Genomic DNA, 25,540 nt, shown 5'->3' with positions numbered 1-25,540 from the left:
AACATATTAGCTCAATAAGTGCATAATATAAAATTATTTTTCAAACTATCTCGACATTTGAAAAATATGAAAATGTACAGGATGGGCAAAATTCGTTGTCTGCTGGGGGGATCTCGAGAACTATGGCAGCTAGAAGAAAACGGATGACATATTCTCGAGCCCTTTTTCAGAGAAACAAAGAATGGTGAAAACCGTTTTGGAGTTATTAACAAATGAGTGAAATTTTGATGATTTCGTAAAGTTCCCATAACTTTTTTGTCTTTGAAGTTACAGATCTTAAACTTGAACCTTCTACAAGCTCTTTTTTACGTAGAATCCACTGATGAGCACCAAATATTTTTTAATTTCGAAACATTAGGGAACTTTCGTTTTTTTAAATGCTAACTTTCATTGAATTTGTTATTTTCGAATTGGAAAAAAGGTTCTGTCAGTAGAATCTACGTATAAACTTATAAAAGTGACTAAGATGGTTCAAGTTTCGGATCTGTAACTTCAAACAAAAAAAAGTTATGAGAACTTTTCGAAATCGTCAAAATCCCAATTATTGTTTATAACTCTATTCTAACCTAGAAATGATAGGCCGGTTCTGTTATCAGATTTGGATTAGTCATGAGAAAAGAGCTTGAGAATGTGTCATCCGTTTTCTTCTAGCTGCTATAGTTCTCGAGATCCCTTCAGTGGACAACGAATTTTGCCCCACCCTGTATTGTACAATACAAAAATTAGGTAGCTTTATACAGGGTGAGTCCTTGACTCCAACAAATATTTCAACAGTAGATTCTTGAGACCAAAAGAAACACTCTTTTCCTATGACATTCTTTACGTACCATAAACATACCAAAAATCCAAAGAACCCAACTCTGTAAACTAAGTGGCACGCTATCCTATGAATATTTGAATGTTTTGTAGAATAAAAGTATTCTTCATATTTTCTCGTATAATGCACCGTTGTCAAGTAGTTTGATGTTCAAAAATTGAAGAGTGGCTTTGAAATTTGAAAAATTGGGTACTTTGGTTGAAAACAACTCTATTTAAAAGATCCACAGAAATGTACTGTCATTCTGAAGGGAAATTTTGTTTTTTCAGGAGAGGCACAGCTCATTGTGAAAACTCAAAATGGCTATATATTTTTATCAGTGCCGAATCGGTAGAATTGGTAAAGGTAAAAAGTGTTTCTTTTGACCTCAAGAATCTACTGTTAAAATATTTGTACGAGTAAAAGACTGACCCTGTATACGTAATTGGCCTTATTTATAACTATATGGTCCATTTAGATGTTCGACAGTATGTATTTTATTTGCGTTTAAATCATGCGAATGGAGTTATTTTAGGAAGGTATTACATAATTCAATCGCAAAGGACCAACGCAATGTGAGACCATGCATTATACAGGGTGTCTGTAAACAAATGCGTAGGTTTTAGGGAGTAGACACCTCGATGAAAATAAGCAGGGATAGTTCCTATACATTTTTTTGAAATCGACCTCCCTTTCAAGATACAGCCTCTGGAAGTTGACAGTTTTCAATTTTTTTTACGGTTTCTAAAGAACACTGAGCCGTAAAACTATACATAATATAAAGCACTAACAAGATGTTACTGACACAATTATTTTTATATCTCATAAATTTATAATGATTTTACTTCAAAACTTGTTTTCGTGTAATAGATTTTCGAGAAATATTTTTTTTTATTGTTTTCCAGTCAATTCTGGAGAAAAAAGTCTCTTACAAAATTTCGATAAAGTCGATACTTTTCTCTTAGTGCACTTAGTGCTTCATATTATGTATGACTCAGTGTTTTTTAGAACCCGTCAAAAAAATTAGAAACTGTCAACTCGCCATCGTCTTCTAAAGGCTGTTTCTTGGAAGGGAGGTCAATATCGAAAAAAAATTATAGGAACTACCCCTGCTTATTTTCATTGAGGAATCATGTCCCTAAGTTCTTCGAATTTGTTTACAGATATCCTGTATAAAAACCAAGAGTTGCCTGCTCATAATTTAGTTCTCTTCAGTTAAATACTCCATAAAACATTGCATAAAGGTTTTGTGTAATTTTCCATATCAGTCTACTTTGACCTGGTGAAAGAAATTAGTAATACAATAGCGGAAAAAAACGTTTTATTTCTGCGAAATCTGAATTCTTATTCCAATTCGTGGTCTGGTGGACTTTCATTTCTGGGCGCTAAAATTCTTCAACCAAATTTTCTGTTTCAGATGAGTTTCTGACATAATTGGCAAGAAACATGCTCCATCATCCAATTATAACCCAGCACAAAATGCCTGGACGGAGGTGATGCTGTTTTGATTCGGGACTAGAGTTTTTCAAATTGGTGCTCCACACAGAGAGAAAATGCATCTTACTACGAACTCACAAACTGTGAGCGCAACAGCATCCTCACCAGAAGGTAAGGATGGTCTAAGACAAAATGAGGATGTTAACATGTTGTAGCCCGCTTTTATTGCACTCCCTTCAGTTTGGGCTTCTTATTATTAGCATACAGAGGGAGTCTTTGACTTGTGCAGGGTACAGGGTGTTCTTTTTTATTATTTCGTTTCCGCCCAAATTCATCACACTGAACTTTTCCCAAGCATAATATATATAACATTTCAACCTTGGAAATATTAGAAAATCAACCATAAGCTGGCTTTTTCCATACAAATCAGTAAATGGAGTAGTAGAGTAGAGTTCTGACAGTTTACGGTGTGTAATAATAATAATAATAATACCTTTTATTAGTAAAAATACTAGTTACTACAATTCAACAAGAAAAATAAAACTTCAAACATAAATCAGCTATAGTTCTCCCTCACATATTTGGACAATAAATTTTTGAATCTTCTGTGGTTACTACAGGCCCCGATCTCACGTGGCAAACCATTATAAGAAACCAAACCCTTCACCAATGTCGATCTAGATGCATAATCTGTCCGAAACGTGTAAACAAAAAATTTATCTCTACCTCTAGTTGGATATCCATGGATATCAGATGCATACTTCAAGTTTTCATGCAAATACTCGGGTAATTTTTTATTTCGAATTTTATAAATGAGTTCGAAAGTTTTATATGTGATTCGTTGCTTAACGCTCATCAAATTCAACGTCTCTAACATAGTTTTGATTGGAGTTCTCCTACCACATCGAAGTACCATTCTCATACCTCTATTCAGTACTTTCTGCAACTTATCAATTAAAAATGTTTTCAAGCCAAACATAAGTGAACTACAGAAATCCAAATGTGGAATAACAAGTGCTTTAAACAGTAATACTCTGGTGTTGAAGTTGATCTTATTACCCAATCTAGCTATATAGCCGATTTTTTGTGCCATTTTTGATGTTATATATTCGGCATGTAGTTTGAAACTCAAGTTTCGGTCTAATCTGACACCCAAGTATTTAATCGAATCAACTTTTTTTAGAATGTTTTTTCCAATTTTGACCTCTATACTTCGCTCATTCTCGATTCTTCTCAGTGTACATTCCCTTCCAAACAGCATGAAATTTGATTTCATATAATTAACTTTGAGCTGATTATTTGCTAGCCAGTCATCCAATATTTCCAAATCTTCATTCAGACATGCAACCATCTCCTCGACATTATCTCCCACTATGTATATCATCGTATCATCGGCAAATGCTGATAATTTGCAGTATTTGATAGGCTTCACAATATCATTGATATAGAGTAAGAACAACAAAGGCCCCAGCTTTGTTCCCTGTATTATGCCGCATATGTTTTCCAAGGTTTCCGAAAGAACATCGTTGATTTTAACTTTTTGTCTCCTATTTTCCAAATAAGATTCAAACCAATCCAAAACAAGCCCGTCGAATCCTATCTTCTTTAATTTTTGTAATAAAATCTTTCTGTTAACAGTTTCGAAAGCTCTCTGAAAATCGATAAATACCGCGATCACTATCTTATTATCATCAATTCTTTTCAACCAATCGTCACAGATACTAATGAGAGCACTTTCGCAGGAATGACCCGCCCTAAATCCAGACTGATTCTTTATAATTATCTGATTCTCGTTCAAATATCCCAAAACTTGCTCGTTAACAGCCATTTCTATTATTTTCTCGTATACCGAAAATGTGTGTATTCCTCGGAATTCACTACAAATATTAGTGCCCGGTATTTTCTCAATCGGTATGACCACAGAAGTCTTCCATATGTCAGGAAAACGACCATATTCCAACGAAGTGTTCACAACATCCAGCAAATAGTTTCCTATCACCTCGAATGCATCCTTGAACACCCCCGTCGTTACACCATCCTCCGGATTGCAAGTCTTTTTCAACGATCTGACATAACCTCTGAGTTGCCTCATGTTCACCTTCGAAAAACTGCTAAACCCCGGAAAAGAATCAACCTCCTGCAAGAAAATGTAGTCCTCTGATCTAATTGGAATGTTTGCAACTATCTCTTGTATACTGTTGACGAAGAAATTATTGAATTTTTCAGCTATTTCTACTGGGTTTTGCACAATTACATCACCGAAACAGATACAACTCGGGAAGGAAGATTCATTTTGTAGCTTTTTCAAATTGTGCCATATATTTTTACTCGAGCTGTCCTGAACAATTCCGTAGAAGTGGTCTCCTTCCGCCAGTCTCAATGCGTTCACGACTCTATTCCAGAGCGATTTGAATTCTTTCCAATGAATTTCATTTTTTGTATATACAGCTTTTCTGTAAAGAACATCTCTAGCTTTCATCATATGTTTTATATCATCAGATAACCAAGGAAGTAGGGGGACACGTTTTTTTGTTTTCTTCTTGATAGGACAAATATTATCGAATGATTCACTGATTAGTTTTTCAAAATTTAGTGCCAAGGTATTCACGTCAATAGAAGAACTATTCCAATGGCTCTGTCTCAACTGATCCTGAAAAATACCAATATCATATTCTGCGTAAGAACGTTTGCTCTGAAAAGTTGGATCTGATCTATCGATGCAATTATTTAATGTCAAAGTTATAATGGAGTGGTCAGAGATCTTTGGAGTTAGGTGAACGGTATGTTCCATTTTTTTACAATTCGTTATGACATAATCGATAAGTGTTGAACTATTTTCGGTTACTCTAGTATATTCGGAGATGATTTGTTCCAAACCACTCTGTTCGATGATCAACCTGCATTTGTTGGAATAAAAGCTTGCCTTCTTGAAATCTAAATTGAAATCACCTAAACAAATAATATATCCTCCAAATGACCAAATTTCCTCCAAGAATTCCTCCAAGACAGACAAAAATTTAGAAACCCGCACACCCGGGGGATGATACAACGCCACCAAGAGTACTTTGTCTCTATTGATCTTCACTTCGACCGCAAGGAGCCACAAATAAGGGTCCTCTACGATTTTGTATTTAGGTGTGTAAGTCAACCCTCTTTTCATGAAAATCAGTACTCCTCCAGTTCTGCTGTTATTTGAAACACAGTTAAGTATTTCATAGCCATCAATATTTATTTCTTCTGTTGTTATCTCTCCCGTTATATGCGTTTCACTCAAGCAAACAACGCTGGGTCTCCAAAGATTGATCAAATATAATATACCACCCCGATTGTTGAGAAATCCTTGACAATTCAAATATACAATATTGAATGCAGTGAGTGATTGCTATATATCGCCAAAGTTGACTTTTCTGGATAGTCCCTCCACTATTCGAACATAACATGGACAATTCGTATCGAAAGAGGTATGGTCTGTGTGCAAGTTCAACTTGTAATTTTCATTTTTATTGACACAATTCATGCATTTTTTCATTTCACTTTCGCATTCCCTCGAGTCATGATCTCCAGTGCATTTACCGCAAGATTTTTTATTTTTACAATCCTTACTGAAATGATTATATCCTGAGCAGTTGTAACAGCGTATTATGTTGTAATATTCATCGGTGAAACAACTTCTCCATCCCAAATTAATTTTTTTCCTAGCTTTTATGAATGAATAAGCAGATGGATCTAACTCGATTACAATATTTGCGTAGTTTTTCCTAGACTTGATTTCGTATTTTCGAATAACTTTGATTTTCTCCACTACGTCTTCATCAATCAGCTTGAAGTCATTCTGAAATACTATACATTCAACAATTTCCTCGTTACTGTAGTCGACGTATTTATTCTCAACACCTTTGATAATCATTTTTGGTTTTTTCAGTGTAGCTTCTTCAATCTTATATTTATCCCCTAATTCTTCATTCAATTTATCCGTGATGATATCTTTCGTTTTGATATCTTGACAATTAATAATGATACCCCCTTTCTTTATATTTTTGATTCCGTCAACACCTACTTTAAGTTTTCCAGGGTCTATTATATTAGTGATTTCGTTTCGGGTGAGTTTATTACCTTGATCCTTTACAGGTTTTATCATAAGTGCCTCTGAGTAGGATTTTTTAGGTTCTGGAAGATGGTGGGTAGATTTTTGAAGAAGGTTTATTATTTTCTCTTTATCGTCGATTAATCTATCTTTAGTGGAGATAATCTCTTGAAGTAATGCGATTGTATCCTGACTTTCATATTTAATGCAATGGAATTTTAGTTTCCTAGTCGTTTTTTTCAAACCGAGTATTTTAATTTCAGACGGTGATAGACCAGAGCAAGTCTTGCAGATTTTTTTTGAACAACCATCGCACTCTACCGGATTTCTCTCCGGTATTCTAGTTTCACAAATCTCACAATCCATGGTATCTAAAGTTTCACAAATGTTTATATGTATAGTTTTTTGATAAGTTGGTACATACGCGTAGATAAGGACACGTCACCAGCAAACGGAGAATTGAAAGTCTAATTAATGTAACAACTCCACTGAGATCAACGCAGTCATGTAAATAGTCACATTTCTGGAATCACTGAAAACTACGGATCCCGAAAGTACATTTTCTATTTAAATACTCGAATAATTCACTTAATCGGAGAACAAGATTGAGGAACAAACGAAAACCGTGTTTCCAGGCACGGCAACATCCTAATATCTGTACATTTATAAATTGTTAATATTCTTCAGTAAAAACAACCATTACTTTAGAGATTTCAGGAATTTGAATAACACGAGAAGAATGTATCCCTACATTTTACCTTTACATAGTACTGTCATCAGGGGTAAAGCTGTGGAGTGTATGGCTATAACTTTATTTAATGTTTTACCAAGGAAGCTCAGAGATATAATGTGTCATGAAAAATTTAAGAAATCATTGTATAGTTTTATTCTGGATTGTGAACCGTATAGTTTAGAGGAATTTAAGGAGTTTTGTAAGAAATGAACAATGTTTTGTTTTTGTGCGATTTATTGACTTGTTTCATCTTTTATTCCAAGCTGGTGTAATTGTTTGAGACCAATAAACATTTATATTACATTATTATTGATAATACAATAAATCAGTCACCACCATTTCGTTGACGATAAATGAAAGATTCAGCTTGTGTACCCTTCCAGATAGGGTAAGATTTAACACGTTGACTGTCCCCATTCAAATTTTTTTTCACCCCCCACGTCCAACACATTTATCCCAAGATAAGGGTTGCTTTTGAGTGATAAAATGTATATTCTATGAAAAAATTAATTCTGCAGCCATTTAAGGAACTGTTCATGTTAAAAATTTTCAAGTCCAATGGAAGGCTTGATGCTGATGTTTCTTGAATCGTGTATGATTAATTATGATTGAGGTAATCAATCCATATTTCTACAAGACGTTCAGCCCATATGAACCGACCACACTGCAGCGTTCATGAAAAGTAACCATATTTATCTTGAACGTTAAATGAATCAATGAATCACATACGACTCATGGACTCCTGGCGAAAATCTTTATAAATTATATGTGATGCATGGGACAGTCAACGTGTTAAGTATACAAGGTGAGTCTTTGAATCGTACAAATATTTTAACAGTTGATTTTTGAGGTCAAAAGAAACACTTTCTTTCCTTACCATAGTTACCCAATCGGTTCTGTTTAAAAGATACCGGCTGTTGAAATGTTATTTTAGGTTAATCTTTTTCGAACACAAGATATCACCCACGTCTTCCAGTTTTCTCATTATGATCATTACGTATCATAAAAACACCAAAAATTCAAAAAAACCCAACACTTGAAACTGAGCTGGACGCTATCTAATGAATAATTGATCATTTTGTACAAAAAGGATATTCTTCATATTTCCTAGTATAAACACGCCGATTTCGAGTGATTTGATGTTCAAAAATCAAAAAGTATCTGTGTTTGAAAAATTGGGTACTTTGGCTGAATGCAACTCTGTTCAAAAGATCCACAGATGTGCAGTGTCACAGATTAAGCTAATTATTCTAAAGGTAATTTTGTTTCCAGAGGTAGCACAGCTCATTATGTAAAGTAAAAATGGCTATATCTTTTTATCAGGACCGAGTCGGAAAAAATGGCATAGGAAAAAAGTGTTTTTATCAACCTCAATAATCTACTGTTAAAATATTTGTACGAGTCGGTACGAGTCAAAGACTTACCATACCTATATAAGTGTACCTCTTATTGGACTATTCCAGTTGGTTTAGCCAATATAACAAATATAACTCAAAATGGAAAAATCTTCTGAGATGTGCGGTTTTCACATTTTCAGGCAATTAATAATAATAATAATTTTTTTTTAACAGAATCACAAGCATACATATTACATATTTTATAACACCGGAAATAAACTAGGGGATCCCATGAAGTAAAACTTCAATTCGCAGAACTGCAATATATAAATATAACCTATAAAAGTATGCACTTTTATTGACCGTAACTTCGTGGTATTCCCAAAAACAAAGATAACGTACAAGTATGGCTATCTGATGAGCTGTCCTTTATGTTTCAGGCACAGTCCTTCTGAATGATACCTACACCAAGATGACGTCTGATATCCTAGCCGAAAGAACACTCAACGACTTCTTGTCGGAACATCCTGGCGAACTTATCAGAACGGGCAGTCCTCTCTTCGTCTGTACCGTATTACCGCCTCATTGGAGGTCAAACAAGACTCTACCAGTGGCGTTCAAAGTGGTCGCGTTGGGTGATGTGGGGGATGGTACCGTAGTGACAGTTAGAGCGGGTAATGACGAGAATTATTGTGCGGAATTGAGGAATTGTACGGCCGTTATGAAGAACCAAGTGGCGAAGTTTAATGACTTGAGGTTCGTGGGAAGGAGTGGAAGGGGTAAGTGTCGTTTTGATATGTCAACTTGGTGTTGAGCGCGAGATGAACTAAGTGTTGTTTTTCTGTCTAATTCTAGAATGTAGTCATTTCGCCCCTCCATGAAACCCTTTTTTGAGATAAAAAAAGGAAAAAGGGATGGAAATCTTCATTTGCTAATTGAGTTTTCCTCAATTAGAGCAAAGTTTCCATATATGAACAACAAACATCGCAAAAGAGACTCTCATTTGCAAAAAATCCTTGAAACATCAGCTCTATGAGCCAATTTTTTTCTTGTATACAGATATATTTCTCTATTTTGAACGTTGCACTGGAAAATTTTTGAAGTTCGTTGACCAAGAACTTTCGTAAGTGTTGATCGATTTCAATTGTTTTTACGCCAAATTGTAGATAAATTCTTCGCTATTGAAAGGAACTCCAGAAAAGTTCTTCAAAAATATTGGTAGCCTATTTACACAGGGTGAAAAAAACCATGTATGTGTAGCCCAATTTATTAACATCTTGTGAAATTGTTCGGGAAATTTGTAGAGTTTATGCTCAGTTCATTACGAAGACCAACCTCTTCGCCATATTTCAGTTTTCATTTCACCTTGATATCTTGATTTCTTTTGAAGATACATGCATTCAAATATGAACACGCCAATGTTCTGTTATGGTATGAGCCCTCGTATGAGCCGTTTTATCAAGAGTAGCACTAACCGAATTATTATTTATTGAAAACAGGGCTCTAAAGATGTTTTTCCTTATGCTCCATTTGTTGGAGATGACCTCATTTTAATACATGACAGTGCAAGAGCGCATATAGAAAATATTGTTAACCAATATTGGGATGAGGTTGATATCAAACGATTAGAATGGCCTGCATGTAGACACCATCTGAATCCCATAGAACATCTCTGGGATGAAATTCAAAGGAACATTCGTCGTCATCCTAAACTACCCGAAACACTTGACGAGCTGTGCTTTGCGCTGCAATCTGAATATGACGCTGTTCCTCAAGATTACTTTATTCGTCTTATCAATTCGATGTCTCGGCGATTGCGTGAAGTTCTTCCGCTAGAGGTAGGCATAGGAAATATTGAAATATTACAAATAAAATTTTCTCCCTAAAACAATTCCAGGTTTTTATTTGAATACGTGTTACTTCAAAATAAATCAAGATATAGGATTTATTCTAATGTCCTTAGATTTAATTAAAAGGGGGGGTAATAATAAAATAATAATAATAATAATAAAAATAATGGTTAATATTAGTAGTTCAGGCTACCTTCCTTTGTGAGGGTAGTATATATGGTCCTCTATATCTGTGACTTCATCGTTCCCAGGAGTCGCTGCGATCGTGTTCAGCTGGGCGCATTTATGTTCTGATCTGTGATCGTGTTTCTATGAACTTTATAACCTTAATTTATTGAAGCTGTTTGAGTTTTATTGATTCCTTGTGATTTCATGATTTTTACGATTTTTACAATTTATAACATCTTCTTACTGTAACATAACTAGGTAAAAATTTTTAGTTGTGACATTTCTGAATGTAGACTAAATAAAGTTTGTTTGCAGTCCTGAAGGAATCAGCAGAGGCTGATGAAACGTCGACTTAGTTAAAAGTACAGAGTTTTTTCTCTATAAGTCCTCTGACCAATTACCCCCCCCCCCTTTTAATTAATAAATCAAGATATCAAGATGAAATAAAAACTTAAAAATGACGAAAGGGATAGTCTTTGAAAAAAATGAGAGTAAACTCTACAAATTTCCCGAAATGCTTCATAGGGTTTTAAGAAATTGGACTACAAATACATGTTTTCTTCACCCTGTATAAATAGATTATTTTTTGGAACACTTTTATGGAGTTTGCTTCATTAGCAAAGAATTTATCTACAATTTGGCGCAGAAACGATTTATATCGATGAAAAATTACTAAAGTTCTTGGACAACGAACTTTATCGAAATTTTAGATGTCCAAGTTTTTTTGCCGGTGAGTGTAGTTAAATCGAGTACAGGGTGGGCAAAATTCGTTGTCTACTGAGGGGATCTCGAGAACTATGGCAGCTAGAAGAAAACGGATGGCACATTCTCGAGCTCTTTTTTCATGACTAATCCAAATCTGATAACAGAATCAGCCTATCATTTTTAGAGTTCGAGTTAAAACGAAAAATTGAGATTTTGACGATTCCGAAAAGTTCTCATAACTTTTTTGTCTTCGAAGTTACAGATCTGAAAGTTGAACCTTCTGAGGCACATTCATACGTAGAATCTACCGGCAACAGATATTTTTCCAATTCAAAAGTAACAAATTCAATAAAAGTTTGCATTTAAAAAAAAATGAAAGTGCACCTAATGATTCGAAATGAAAAAAAAATATTTTGAGCTCATCAGTGGATTCTACGTGAAGAAGTGCCTGTAGAATGTTCAAGTTTCAGGTTCGTAACTTAAAAGACAAAAAAGTTATGATAACTTCACGAAATTGTCACGCTCAAAAACGAAGTATCCTAGGAGGCTGCGGTTCTCACCATTGTTTGTTTCTCCGAAAAAGAGCTCGAAAATATGTTCTTCTAGCTGCTATAGTTCTCGAGATCCTCTCACTAGACAACGAATTTTGCCCACCCTGTATATCAGCTAAAAAATGTTATTAGGTGAATCTTTGGCCCGAGAACTTATATCAATAATATAATATAATATTTATAACTAAATAATAATGTATTTAGTTTTATTGCTTTCATTGCTTGATATTGTTTTACAAACAATAAGCTTTTTCACTAATAGTTAGACTAAAAGGAAGTGCGGGAGTCTTGACCCATGCTATGGTCGGGAGACAAAATCAGCGGTCCAAATTTCCCGCACTGAGCTTAGATAAGCCTCAAAAAAAATTGAATAATAGAAATAAATATAAAGAAATATGCAAAGGTTCAAAAAAGTAAAAAACATCTCGGAAATAAGTAAGAGTGACTCTGAAATAGAAAATATGTATTTTATACGCTGATACATCTGATGATGAAAACCTTGACATAAACAATCGTTGGTCCTTGGAAATTGTTTTCTTTCAATGTTTTTCCTAATACACAAACATATGGTTAAGTATCTTTCGCCCTCTGTTCAACTCTCCCATGGGTTAAGGAGACATGAGTCAGTTTTCGGTTCCTAAAAAAAGAATTGTTGTATTCAAAATGTTCATCTCACCATCACTCTTCCATTATCTATCGTTACCTATTTGGGCATGATATCTTGACGCAAAAAAATGAGTTGCTACCATTTACAGATACAGCTTTAGTGGTTTCAGAGTGAAAAAACGTTCAACTCCTTATATGTAGGTTTGTTCCTCAGTTTGTTCGTAGAGTGGATCACAACGGTTGTGAATTGTACAGAGCAAGCGCAATTCCATTTTATGGTAGCGAAAATCCATTTGCGCTTGCTCTGTACAGTTCACAACCGTTGTGAACCACTCTCGGAACAAGCCTATGTATATTTCATGCAAATGTTGTTTAAATTTATTCAAAAAAAAAAATGATTGTTATTTCCATAAGATTCAAATTTTTTACTGTGGTTGAATCGGGGTAGAAAATTAGAGTGAAAAAGTTCAGAAAACGACAACGAATCGAGAACATCGGAGAGATCCTTTTTTTCCCAGACTACGAATTGAAATTTCTTCGTTTTGATTTGTTGCCTTTTTCATTGTACCCCCGACAGACATGCAGGGGTAGGCATTCAAGTTGTGAAAAACAAATTAAAAAATTGCCTCTACGAAAACACAAGCGACCGCTCCTTCATCCGCAACTAATGAACATTCATCAAATCTCCCTCAGCTGGAATTAACCAGAGAAAAACTTTTCAAATATACTCTAATCGTGGGGGAAAGCCGACCGGCCATTACGCAAACAGCCTTCTGAAACGAAAGAGCAAATGTTTTTTCACGCTAATCCAGAGCTTCAACTTTTATATATATACATCTCGGAATTGAATTCAATCGGTTTTTATTCATGAGTCGGAAAATGAAAAGGAGGAAGGGTTCGCCAGACAAACAGCTTATTTCACGGAGGATTAACTTTCATAATCTGTTGACAGTTTTCCGCGATAAGTTTGTTCGGTTTTCCGCGGACGGGTCGCACTTTGAATCCGGCAGGAAGTTTTTGCCTGGAAACGATGTGCCTTTCCTGGGGTTCCTCCGTGTTCCTCCTCGCTCTTTCGCTCCTTTCTCCACTTAAGATTTGCGTCTTATTCATCGTTGAAATCTCTGAGAATAAAAGGGCATCATCTTGGAAAAATGTCATTGAATTTGGACGGTTTCATCGATATTGGGCTGCTTTTTGATTATTTTTTTCAAACTTTTTGTAGCCAGCCATCTTCAGGGAATACAGGGTGAATCTTGGAGTCCTCAGGGAGTACAAATATTTTTATAGTAGATCCTTGAGGTCGGAAGAAAAATTTTTTTTCTTTACCATTTTTTCCGAATCGGCTTGGTTTAAGAGATACAGAGAGTTGAAAAAGCATAAAAATGTTATAGTTCATTTAACAAACGGTTTCATCGAATGAAATGAATTTTGTAATATGGTTTTTCATTCATTTGATTAATCTTTTTTGAATACAAGAAATCACCTACGTCTTCCAGTTTTCTCATTATGATCATTACGTACTATGAAAATACCAAAAATTCAAAGAACCCAACTCTTGGAACTAAGTCTGTTGCTAACTAATGAATATTTGAACGTTTTGTGAAAGTATTCTTCATATTTTCTCCTATAATGCGCCGTTATCGATTAATTTGATGTTTAAAAATTGGAAAGTATCTGTGAAATTTGAAAATTGGGTACATTGGTTGAAAACAACTCTGTTTGAAAAATCTACAGATTTGTAGTGTCATAGATTTAGCTGGTTATTTTGAAGGTAATTTTGTTTTTCCAGGGATGGCACAGCTCATTATAAAAACTTAAAAGGCTATATCTTTTTATCAGGGGGGAATCGGAAAAAATGTATGAGAAAAAAGTGTTTGTTTTGACCTCAATAATCTACTGTTAAAATATTTGTACGGGTCAAAAACTCACCCTTCTGCAGGGTGTATTTGAAGATGATTCTTTTTTTTTTCAAGAGAAGGTAGAACTGTTCAAAATGACCTATACTGAATTATCACAAAGCATAGGGAAAATCAGGGGGGGGTTTCTTAATCTGACACTTTGAAGATGATGAAAATGCATCCTTGCCTGTACCTCTAATCGTTTCTGTATTCAGTATGAAAGTTGTAGATAATAAAATTCTATACAACTTCCGTTTGGAGCGATTTCGCCTAGCGTTTTCGAGTTAGAGGGCGATAAGGGCGAGGAGCTTAGCCACACATGCGAAAGGCCAGAGGAGATAATTCAAAAAAACTGATTTTTGTGACCTTTATGGTCAATTTTTATTGTTTCGGATTGCTGAAACTGTAAGATAATATTTTTTCCCAATCATTAGCTTCAAAAAAAAAAACGTCAACGCGCTCGAGAATGTACACGTGACGTTTTTTTTTTGCAACTTTGGCACCCTCCCACGCATTTTCTTCACGCTTAAATTGTCAGGTTAAGAGAATATATACTTTTCAACATGTAATTAATCACATATTTATATCTCAATCTGACACGCTCGTGTATGTGCAATGATCGTTTTGTTTACAATTCTGACAGGCTGCCCTAGACAATTCCCTCTATATACAGGTTTAATTTTTGGTAGGGGTTCTCTACAGGGTCCAAAGCATTGTATAAAGACCTTATACAATGTCCAAAGTATCTCCGCTTACCCCCGTTTGCAACAGCCGAGAATTCTCTAGAAAATTTACTCCAGATTTCATGCGCCGTGAATTATGTACCGTTACATACGCACTTTCGGTAGAATTCTCTGTTGAGTTGCGTACTAAATAATCTCTGCCGTTTTCTTGCGAGAATTTTGTAGAGAATTCTCCAGAGAATTCTCGGCTGTTGCAAACGGGCTTTATATTAATCTGATACGATCGAGTAACTCCCGAATCACTTGGGCTCCTCAACTACTAGGACAACTACTGAAGACGCTACATAGTAAGTTTCATCTGGGAACACTAATCTCACTTATCTAATATTTTCATCTAAACATTCGTTTTATTGTCAAAATTTTCGCAATAAAATTCTGGCGGCAATTTCATGCTTTTGGTCACATAAAATTTTCCGTTTCTTTTGTTTTTATACTTATTATCCATTGATTTTAAATGTTTGAAAAGTGATCTCCGTCCCTCTCCTCATTCCAAATCATCTTGGCATAAAATAGTGAGTAGTGTGTCCAATAGTTCATTTTTCAAGTTATCATTCCAAATTTGTCATTGCTGATATTTTAGATAATAAAATCCTCAAATCTTACCATCATTTCAGGTCTAACAATAGAGAAAATGTTTTTATCATCCTCTTTACTCACAATCTTCCTAATTGTGAAAAAATGTAGCTATATGAACTTAGTGTAATTCCCAGCTATTATTATAGCTACATTACATACATACTACATTACATACACGTCTTATATTTAAGACGTTTAGATTCAAATTAAACATAGTCTTAATTCACTTTCATCGAATAAGTTCCTTACCGTCTGATAAACCGTCGATTTCAAAATATAAGCATTACTATTATAAAAAAATATCAGAATGAACAGACTTCAATTGAAAATTACACCTTCTGATAATTTTTCTTGCGTTTTGTAAAAAATTGGAGTTGATTAATGTTGTATCGTCGTTTCGACATTATCAATATTTCAAGAAAATGGCCAACCGGAACCAAAGGCTTTTATGAAAGTGAATAGAGTATACCAGGTATACCTACGTTAAATTCACATCGTGTCTGTCACACAACGGAATGCGTAGAAGCGTAGGTCATATTTTCCAAACTGCGTCGCGTTAGATTAGAGAATAGGGAATACTTCTTCTGACGAAAATGATGTTTTTTTTATGAAATATCTTCGAAACGTCACATTTTGAAATAACCATTTCAACCGTTTCCCAAAAAAATATTTTAAGCACTTAAATATGAAAAATAAAACTGGGTATTCGAAGTTTAAAGCGTTTTGTGAGAATTGCACAAGCTGTCAACATCGGCTGAAATATGCCTTGATAATAAAGGACAACAAATGCATTATCTTGATGAGATAGACAAAGATGGCTGCCTATAAAGTCTGCGACGAACGAGGAAAGTCGTTATGGAATTTTTATGGCCGGTTGCTGTAGAGGCTCGCCAGTGAGTACTCGCCTTATGATGGCTGTAAATCAACAGCTGTTATTTTATAATCAAGCCATTATTCTTTTTATTTTCTAGTATGCGCTGTTGCCAAATCGTAAACTCCGCACAAAGCGATTAAAATTTAAAAACCCCATATTTGAAGGATGATTTTGAATAGTTTCCGCGGTGCATTTGAAAAAATCATGAATGAAACTCATATAAACTCAGTTAAAACTTGCATATGCAGTGACAACCCAAATTGAGGAGAATTCCCCATTGCACCGATCCGATCTCAATTTTCCAGACTCCCATTCTAGCTGGTCTGCCGCCGGACAACCGAGCCGACCCGTGGAATCGGGGCTACTTTTTTCGGGCGTAAATCAAGCTTAATGTCAACTTACCGCGGCACTGGTTGCCGCGGTCAGAGGAATAAATTCGAAAGTGTACATAATCGATTGAGTTTCGTCCACCGTGTTTGACTTCTGGCCCAATCAGGCACTGTTTGGATTCGGAATCCTGTGATTCACCACTCGGTTCTTTGCACTTCGTTTTAGCATCTTTTTAACGATATTTGGATAGAGGAATTTTGAACAGTCGTTGGTGTTCTTAATATGTTGGAGCTCCAAAGTTGCAAAAAAAAGTGACGAGTACATTCTCGAGCGCGGTGGCTTTTTCTCTTAATTTGAAGCTAATGACTCAAGAATAACGGAAAAAATATAATCAGACAGTTTCAGAAAGTCGAAACACTAAAAATTTACCATAAAGATCACAAAAATCAGTTTTCTTTGTATATCACCTCTTCTCCTGGGCTTCAAATTGTTTTCGCATTCATCATAAAAGATGTATGATGAATGATATATTTCTGAAACAGAAAAAAATGGAGATTCTTTCTTGGTCATTTTAAACGACTGTTTCCATAAGAAAAAATACATCTTCATGTTGTAGCTCAGCAAATATACCTGTTGGAAAAAATCATAGTACGCCACTGGATTGCTATCAAAAAAGTGTCTGTATAATGTTTTCATTTCAACATCCTCAAACAGGAACGGAGATAATGATCAAAGTTGAAATTTGAATTTTGTCCTATAACTCGAAAACAAAAGAAGCTAGAGGAATGTACTTGGCATTATTAGTTTCTCGAAAAAAGACGACATGAATGGTACATTCATTTTCCTCTATATCGTTGGGTTAAAAAGTTGTAGTTCAGGTATCACCAATTTTGCCCACAAAATTAGACTGGGTTTCTACATTGAGCTTGGCCTTTGGCATGTGTGGCTAAGCTCCTTGCACGTTTCACCCTCTAGCTCGAAAACGGTTGAGAGTATGAAAAATCGCTTCAGACAAAAGTTGTTTAGAATTCAAGTACCTACAACTCTTATAATGAATACAGAAACGATTAATTAATCTTCAAACTGTCAGATTAAGAACTACTGCAACACCGAGATTAACCATCTGTATGAAAATCTGACACGCTCGAGTATGTATAAGTAACGATTTTTTTTTTCCTTTTCTAAGGACCGCTGTGACCTTCCGTCACGTCCGAATTGTCAGTAGCCTTCTTTGGGTCCAATTAATATCCTTTAAAATCTGACACGCTCGAAAACATTTTTTTTCACCATTTTCAACTCTTCCGTACGGCTAGCCAACTTTCAGATTACCATGAATTCATTATCAGAGACACCTAGGGCATATACAGTATTTTCAATTTGAAATATACTATGTATATAGTTTTTCAACTATTTCCATTCCAAATTACAAAAAAACAGTCTGGTGTTGAGCATCCATGGTAATATTCGTACAAACTTAGAAAAGAAATAGTAGATACCTAGGTACATTAAATATACAGAAACTTCGTGAGAATACCTGTTCAAGAATGACAATGAAAATCGACCAAAATCTTGTTGCAAAGTTTGAAAATATACATGTTTAGTGCTTCGCCATTTTGCTTACAAAAGCCTTTAAACTCTATTTTCTGCAGGATTCACACATTAGTGAGAACGCTGTATGTATTATTTATGTGAAAATGTATTTTTTCGTCGACTTGAACAAAAAAATGACATTTTACGTACTAATTTCCGAACGAAAAGTCGACTATTTTTGAAGGCGGGTAGGTGCTTTTCGTCCTGATTCACTTTTCGTACTGATTAACTTTACGGCCAGCTTTTCGTCACTAGGCAATATATTAGAGCCAAGGGCGATTGAATCAATTTTGTGAATACAGAATTTGATGAAAACAAAAGTGCCTGTGACAGTAACTGCCATTTGATGTTGTTAAATTAATTTTTTACTAAATCGGTTAGATTTAACCAGTGAATTAGCTACGTGGTCTCAATGTTAGTGTTCAGTATAATCAAGAATAGATAGTGATAGCGATATGGATAACAGTAACACTACACCAGAGCTCAGGGAATTGGCAATTACTGACTCCTAGATGAGGTTATAGAACGGGTAACTTCTCACTTTCATAAAGGAATGTGAGGTCGACGAAAAAATGTAATTTGCACATCGGCAAAAACTGTCTGAACTGAAAGTTACAATATTTGGACACATAATGCGAGGCGAGAAGTACAATATCTTACGATTAATAATGCATGGGAAAATAGAAGGCAAAAGAGGCGTAGGAAGAAGACGAACCTCATGGCTGAGAAATCTGAGAGAGTGGTTTGGATGCAGCTCAAAACATCTCTTTAGAGCCGCTGTCTCCAAAGTCAAGATAGCTATGATGGTTGACGACATCCGCCGCGGATATGGCACTTGAAGAAGAAGAAGAAAAACTGTCAATATTGTCTTGCCTGCTTGCTATCCTCGGCTGCGCCTCTGCTATCAATTTGCAGGCTAGACTGTAACAGACACTTTATCGTTCTTGGTACATAAACTATTGAAGCCAAAGTCGATCCAAAACGCCAAGAATCTTTTTCGTCTTGATGTAAACAAACAATGGTTTATTAACTTTTTACTTACAAATATTGACAGCAGGTGTCTTATCGCTTGTTTGGAATTGCGGATCCTACATTACCAATGACTTATTTTACAGAAAAAAAAGACTTGGTGATATTTCTGAAAATTCGGCATGGAAGCACTTGGATCAGAGAAGAGCCAATTAATGGCAAATGAGCCACTAGGCCCGATCAACAAATCTCCCCGAAAAAACCGGTCGCAACCAGCCTGATATTGCGGCGGTATGTTTGAGGTATCACACAAACCCTAATGGCGGGGTTAAACACATCAAGTGCTGCACATTTTTCACGGAAAAAAGCGGATTCGAGAATAATTCGATTCTGCGGGGTGGACGGGCCGTGAAATCAACGGCGGCTGTGGAATATATCGGTCCGACGGGCAGCAAACCCTCATACACGCGAGGCTGGCAATCAACCGTTTCGGCTTTTGTAAAATCCTCAGTCTAAAATATCTTTTGGATATTTTCATTTCAGTTTGTTCTGATGCTGAAATTCGGTATGTGTTTTTACTGTCTATTTCAGTTTTTGAAATATGGAAAACGGGCGTATATACACTATAAATATACAGGGTGTTTTCAAAGGTGAGGCTTTTTTTGATAGAAGGTATAGAACTCATCAAAAAAAATCGTTTAACCAAAAATTGTCCGAATAAAACATCCAAGATGGCTGAGATACAACCCCTAGAAGTTCGACAAAATTTCATTTAATTTCAAGTACGGGTCTGTGCAAGGTGACTCCGGCATCGCAAAAACGAAACAAAATATATGGCTGGACAATGAATGGTTCAGTACCAAGTTCATCGGATTAGATGCATCAGGTAACTTTTGAGACAATCATAATTGCTGTATCATGCAATTTAGGGTGAAAAAAAATGTAGAAAATCGAGGCAGTTTCTTGAAAATGCTTATGTTAGTTATGTTGAAAAAGTGCTATGACGTTCACCCATTTCATCCCATTTTTACGACAATTATTGGAATGTTCGAACAAGAAGATTGTGATGCACATTTTGAAAAATTTCGTGAATAATTTAGACGAATTTTATTGGTGAGATTTTGAAGTATTATTCTATTTTTCACACCTGTGTCCTAAGTCTCTTCTGTCAGATGACATCGAAATGAGCCATTTCATAAAATCGTGTAAGTTACTGAAAAATAAATGGTAAATTTCATTACCACGTAAATATCGAACGAGCCAATATCCTAAACGAAACCAAATGGTCGAATCAGGAGATAAGTTTTTTCCCACTGCTTTGGTATAATTCAGCTAACAAACGGTCTAGGATCGTATTATTATCTATTTCATTAATCATTGTCAATTTTTTTTTGCCTTTGTCATTTTGAAAGTTTTGTATAGGTGATTTGTAGGGAAACGCTTCATTTTGACCAGTTCTACCTTCTGTTGAAAAAAAAGCCTCATCTTCAAATACACCCTGTATATAGCCAAGGGCCGTTCCAGTGAAGGGCGGCTGGCAATAGGGAAAATAATCCCCCCCGCCTTGAGAGAAATAATTTTTAGAATATCGAAAAATGAAATTTTTTTCCTCTCCAAATAATTGTATAAGTAGCATATACATTACAATTATGAAAGATACCTAATCATTCTATATCAACAAATAACAAACAGCATTTTAAATATGAAATTATGCCCCCACACCAACATGACTTCTGGAACTGCCACTGCACCGAGCACAGATTACAGAGTAGAGGCACCGAGTTCGATGAAATTTCAAGATTTATTACAGGAAGAGTTGCTTTTTCAGAAAATGTATCACGTTTTGATCTACGACGATTTGTGCGAGAGATACGCGTCTTGAAAATTGACCTTCGAAAATCACCCAAAACGATGTGGTTGCTCAAAAATTCGTCAAGACCGAACGATTGCACAAAGCTCGATGAAATTTCGTGATTATATAACTAGAAGGGTTGCTCTTTGAGAACTTGATTTTTTTCGAGTATCGAAAAATGATTTTATTTCCTTTTACTTTCAAATAAGTATAACTTTCAAAGTTGTTTTCTTTCAAACATAAAGCTTATATTACGATTATAAAGATATACGTATTTTATATCAGCAAACACGTTTCAGTATTTCAAATATGAAATTATTGCGCCCCAAACCCAATCACACCTGGATCCGCCACTGTATAAAGCTGAGGGACTGCATTGAGCTTTCCAGACTCCCCCAGAAAATGATCCTGTCATGTACGGCTACGTCCATAATATAGAAATCTTAAAATTTGACTAATTTTTTATGACGATTCTAAAACACTAAAGTAGCAAAAATGTCATACCTATCTCTATCTATCCCATTTGTTGTGATGAATGCCAACATTTGCGAAAAATATATTTGATTCGATTTGAAAATGGAAAAAAATCGGAGAAGAAAATCACCATTATCACATGAAGTAAAATACAATATATTAATAAATACTCTAATAGTATATTACTATGATCAAATAGAATTTTTTTGGTAACATGAGTGCGGTGGGAGGTTTTTCAACGCAATTATATCTTTTTTGGGGTGCTGGATATGAATCTGAAGTTTAGTGGCTCGTAGCAGAACCGGCTCAGGCAGAAAATTGCGAAAAACCTCGAAATTTCCGGTTTTCCTGTCATATCGAACCAATGGCCCATCCTAAGGAAAATGTAGAGGTTTTCAAATTCGGAGAGATAAAAGTTCTGCAACTATCGACCTCCCTAACTTTATAACAGTTGAATTTATAAGCTTGTTGTCGTCAGCACAAAACAGACAATTTTTAGCGATTTTTGTGGAACCTGAGATATAGTCACTATTAGATAATTCAAAAAAAGCCACTCTACGTGTTCTCTACTGTTCCTCTTCGAAGAGTTATTTTTTTTTCGATCCGATTGACAAGCCTCTATGTTGATGTTTCTCGCTGTTTTCGTTGAAAGAACCCTTCGAAAGCTTGGCGCCTCCAGGGATTTACCCAAGTGGCCTAGGTGAATCCAACTATGGCCGTCTTCGTCGGCATAACAATGTACTCGATCACGGCCTACGTCCACATGCGGGACGCCAATGCGTCGTGGCGAAGGCCAACCGTCCCTGGTTCACCGCAGTTTCTATCCGACGGAGAGGGTCACCACAGAGCTGCTCCATTCTTGCGTGTTGCCGGAATGTTATAGGTTACACTTTGATCACCTTGACTCTCGAACCAAATGTATTTTGTACATTTCTATCTGGTTCGAATGCGAGAGAATATGTATATTTCACGCTTATGATAGTTACATATAGTCCATTCAAGAATGATTGACATCCTAGTAGGTCTTGGAAGTCCAGGCGCAGCTTAATATCTGGTCACAAAAGATCTTTAAAAATTTCTGTACTTTCAATCACAGAACTGGAATATATTAATATAACCTAGAAAAGTATATGAAAATAAGAAATATTCAGATTTGCAGCATATTAATCAGCATTCAAAATTGACACAATTGTGTTTTCAATTTATACGATTGAATTAAGAGCATAAACAGCTGTACAAAATCGAAATAACCGTCGCTAAGTGCATAGATTCACATATAATAGGTCAATAGATCAATGTTTATTCACAATACCAACATGAATTTCGCGACACAAAATCTGAACTTATGGGCTATTACCAACTTAAATTCGATTTTCCACAGCCACCCGAGATGTCAATCATTCTTGAATGGACTATACATACATCATCTGCATACATACATACTGACCTACTATTTTGACATATCGAAAATCACTCTTCCAAAATCTTAAGTTCCTATCAAATTTTGTTTGTAAGAGGACGTGCTACGACTTTTCTAGGGGTGCAAACATCGGGATATAAAATGTTGAGAGGTTTTTGAATGTGAATATTTATGGAATATACAATTTAAGTCATCAATTTTCATTTAAATGTTTGCTGTGATCCAAATTTGATCTGGATAGGCATTTTAAATGAACTGCTCGTCAAAGGTTGATGATATTAAATGAATTATTTTTTTTCTTCGGATATAGCATTAAGGATTACTTGAAGGAGATACCCAGTTTTCTTTAGAAATATGTATAACTGTTTAAATAGATGCGTTAAATTGTCGGAATTCTCCATTGGTTTTTGGAAGTACCAATAAATCAATTCTGCCATCGAAACGAACTCCACGCCAAACCATAACTCTACTTGGGATGGACTTCTTGAACAGAGTGACGGTTTCTTCGTGGACGTGATCACAATCGTCAGTACATAATACTAAAAGAATAAGGATCATAGAATTGGTAAAAAAAGGGGTAGTAAAACGCTCTAGATAAGCCCGCAGGACTCCGAAGGAACGAGGGCGAAGCCCGAGTTTTCGAGTCCATGGAACGCCCTTCACGTAGGTGTCCCATACGTCCAGATCCAAGCGCGGAAAGTTGCGTAAAATAATTTTCGAAAAAGTTCAATTTCAGCCGAGGCGAACGACGAGGGCCCCAGGTCCGAGCCAAGGCCGATGCGAACTACGAGGCCGCAGGACCGAGCTACGGCCGAGGCGTATCAGCTCGAATAGGCGAATCTAAGGTCTTACTAGTACTCGTGGACTATCAGAAAAACAGCCATATCAGGACTCGTCAGTAAAGCGATACGTATGTCGATATTCATCTTGCCAACTCTTCTTTACAAGCGTTTCGATGTTAGAATAACTTTATAGGTTATAGAGATATCTTCTGACTGTGCTTAGGCAAACTCAAATACCTGTAGCAACTCGCTGACATTGACTTGCTGAATACGGAAAGGCTGTTTTCTCATCGAAATACATAGTTGAAAATGATCTTTTACGAGCGTTCAAAAACGTGGTCTATCACTTCTGGGTCTTAAATACACAGATTTAGTAGCACGGTTAAGGTTATATTCACACTTTGGCTACTTCGAAAATAAAGCACATTTTATAAATTGACCAACTATCAAAATTTGGTTATATCCCAGATAGCACACATACATCCCATGAATATACTATGGTTATCCGTGATGGATATGTAGGACGTCCGAAAAATAGGATCTAGTATATCCTATGGATGTCCAAGGGTTGTGACAGTGTGACCTTTTTGGATATGCTGAGTATTTTGATAGGAGCTAGGACAGGTGGTGAAGAACAAGACTAAGCTGAACTAAATGCCGACGTTTCGTCCGTATATTCGAACTTTTTCAAGGGTTTATAAACGTATAAAGATTTATCAGTATAACACATAAAAACAGTCAAAACAATAATAATGACTAATTAATTGAAACGAAGTACTGCAGTGTGTAGTTACACACTGCAGTACTTCGTTTCAATTAATTATATATTTAGTGTGCAAAACAACCATTATTCGAACATTCGAATAATAATGACAGCTAACAACAATAACTGTTTTTATATGTTATACTGATAAATCTTTATACGTTTATACAGCCTTGAAAAAGTTCGAATATACGGACAAAACGTCGGCATTTAGTTCAGCTTAGTCTTGTTCTTCACCACCTATCCTAGCTCCTGTCAAAATACTCAGCATGAACAAGCAAGGACGTGATTTTCACTTCATTCTTTTTGGATATCTTATGGATGTCCATAACAGATATCTTATGTATGTCCGTAATGGATATCCTATGAGCAAATCCTAATGAGATATCCTACTTACTCCTATGGTTGGATATCTTATGGATATAAATTTCATATCCCAACTGTACAAAAATGAACATTTGCCACTACGTTAACAATAGTCCTAGATGTGTTATTTTCTGGGTAGACCCTGTTATATTAATGCATGTTCTCCTCCCCAGTGCCTTAATAACCTGCTATATATCATTTGTATCCCTACTTACTAGAAAGTTTTTACACTTGGCCCGGAATCGAACTCGTGGCTACGTGTGGACTTCGCATCCTGAGTCTACGCTTCAACCGTCCTAGCTACAAAGTCTAATGAATTTCTTGTAGGAACATATTCATTATATAATCAACTGTTTTATTGAATAGTACTCGAACAATACAGAAATTCCATATAATAACAACTAAATAAGTCTTAAAACTAATGGATATCCATGCAAGGATAACACAAAAACAGGTCGAAGAGACGCCCGTTTCTGGTCTATGTAGGTATATTGTTATGTACGAAATATGTACCTTAAAAGGATTCCCATCTTATATAATATATACGATTCTCCTAGTTATGGATCATATTTTCAATAACGTTCATACAAGCCATGTCCTCTTAGGGTTTAGGGCGTCCGTCTTGAGGGAATATTT

At 35.7% G+C, this 25,540-nt stretch overlaps 1 protein-coding gene across 2 annotated transcripts in view; it reads left to right on the top strand.

Annotated features, from left to right (window-relative positions):
* LOC123317565 (runt-related transcription factor 2) overlaps positions 1-25,540 on the top strand; it is a 62,472-nt gene that overhangs the window by 3,171 nt on the left and 33,761 nt on the right. For both annotated transcript variants that reach the window (XM_044904152.1, XM_044904151.1), the window contains exons 2-3: positions 2,214-2,404; positions 8,828-9,166. In XM_044904152.1, the coding sequence (XP_044760087.1) occupies positions 2,350-2,404; positions 8,828-9,166 (394 nt within the window). In that variant the 5' untranslated portion in view covers positions 2,214-2,349. The remainder of the gene's footprint in view (positions 1-2,213; positions 2,405-8,827; positions 9,167-25,540) is intronic.

This window comes from Coccinella septempunctata, chromosome 7 (genome assembly GCF_907165205.1).
Source record: "Coccinella septempunctata chromosome 7, icCocSept1.1, whole genome shotgun sequence".
Taxonomy (NCBI): Eukaryota; Metazoa; Arthropoda; class Insecta; order Coleoptera; family Coccinellidae; genus Coccinella; species Coccinella septempunctata.
The sequence above is the reverse complement of the archived record's forward strand: the minus strand, read 5'-3'. Positions and strand labels throughout refer to the sequence as shown.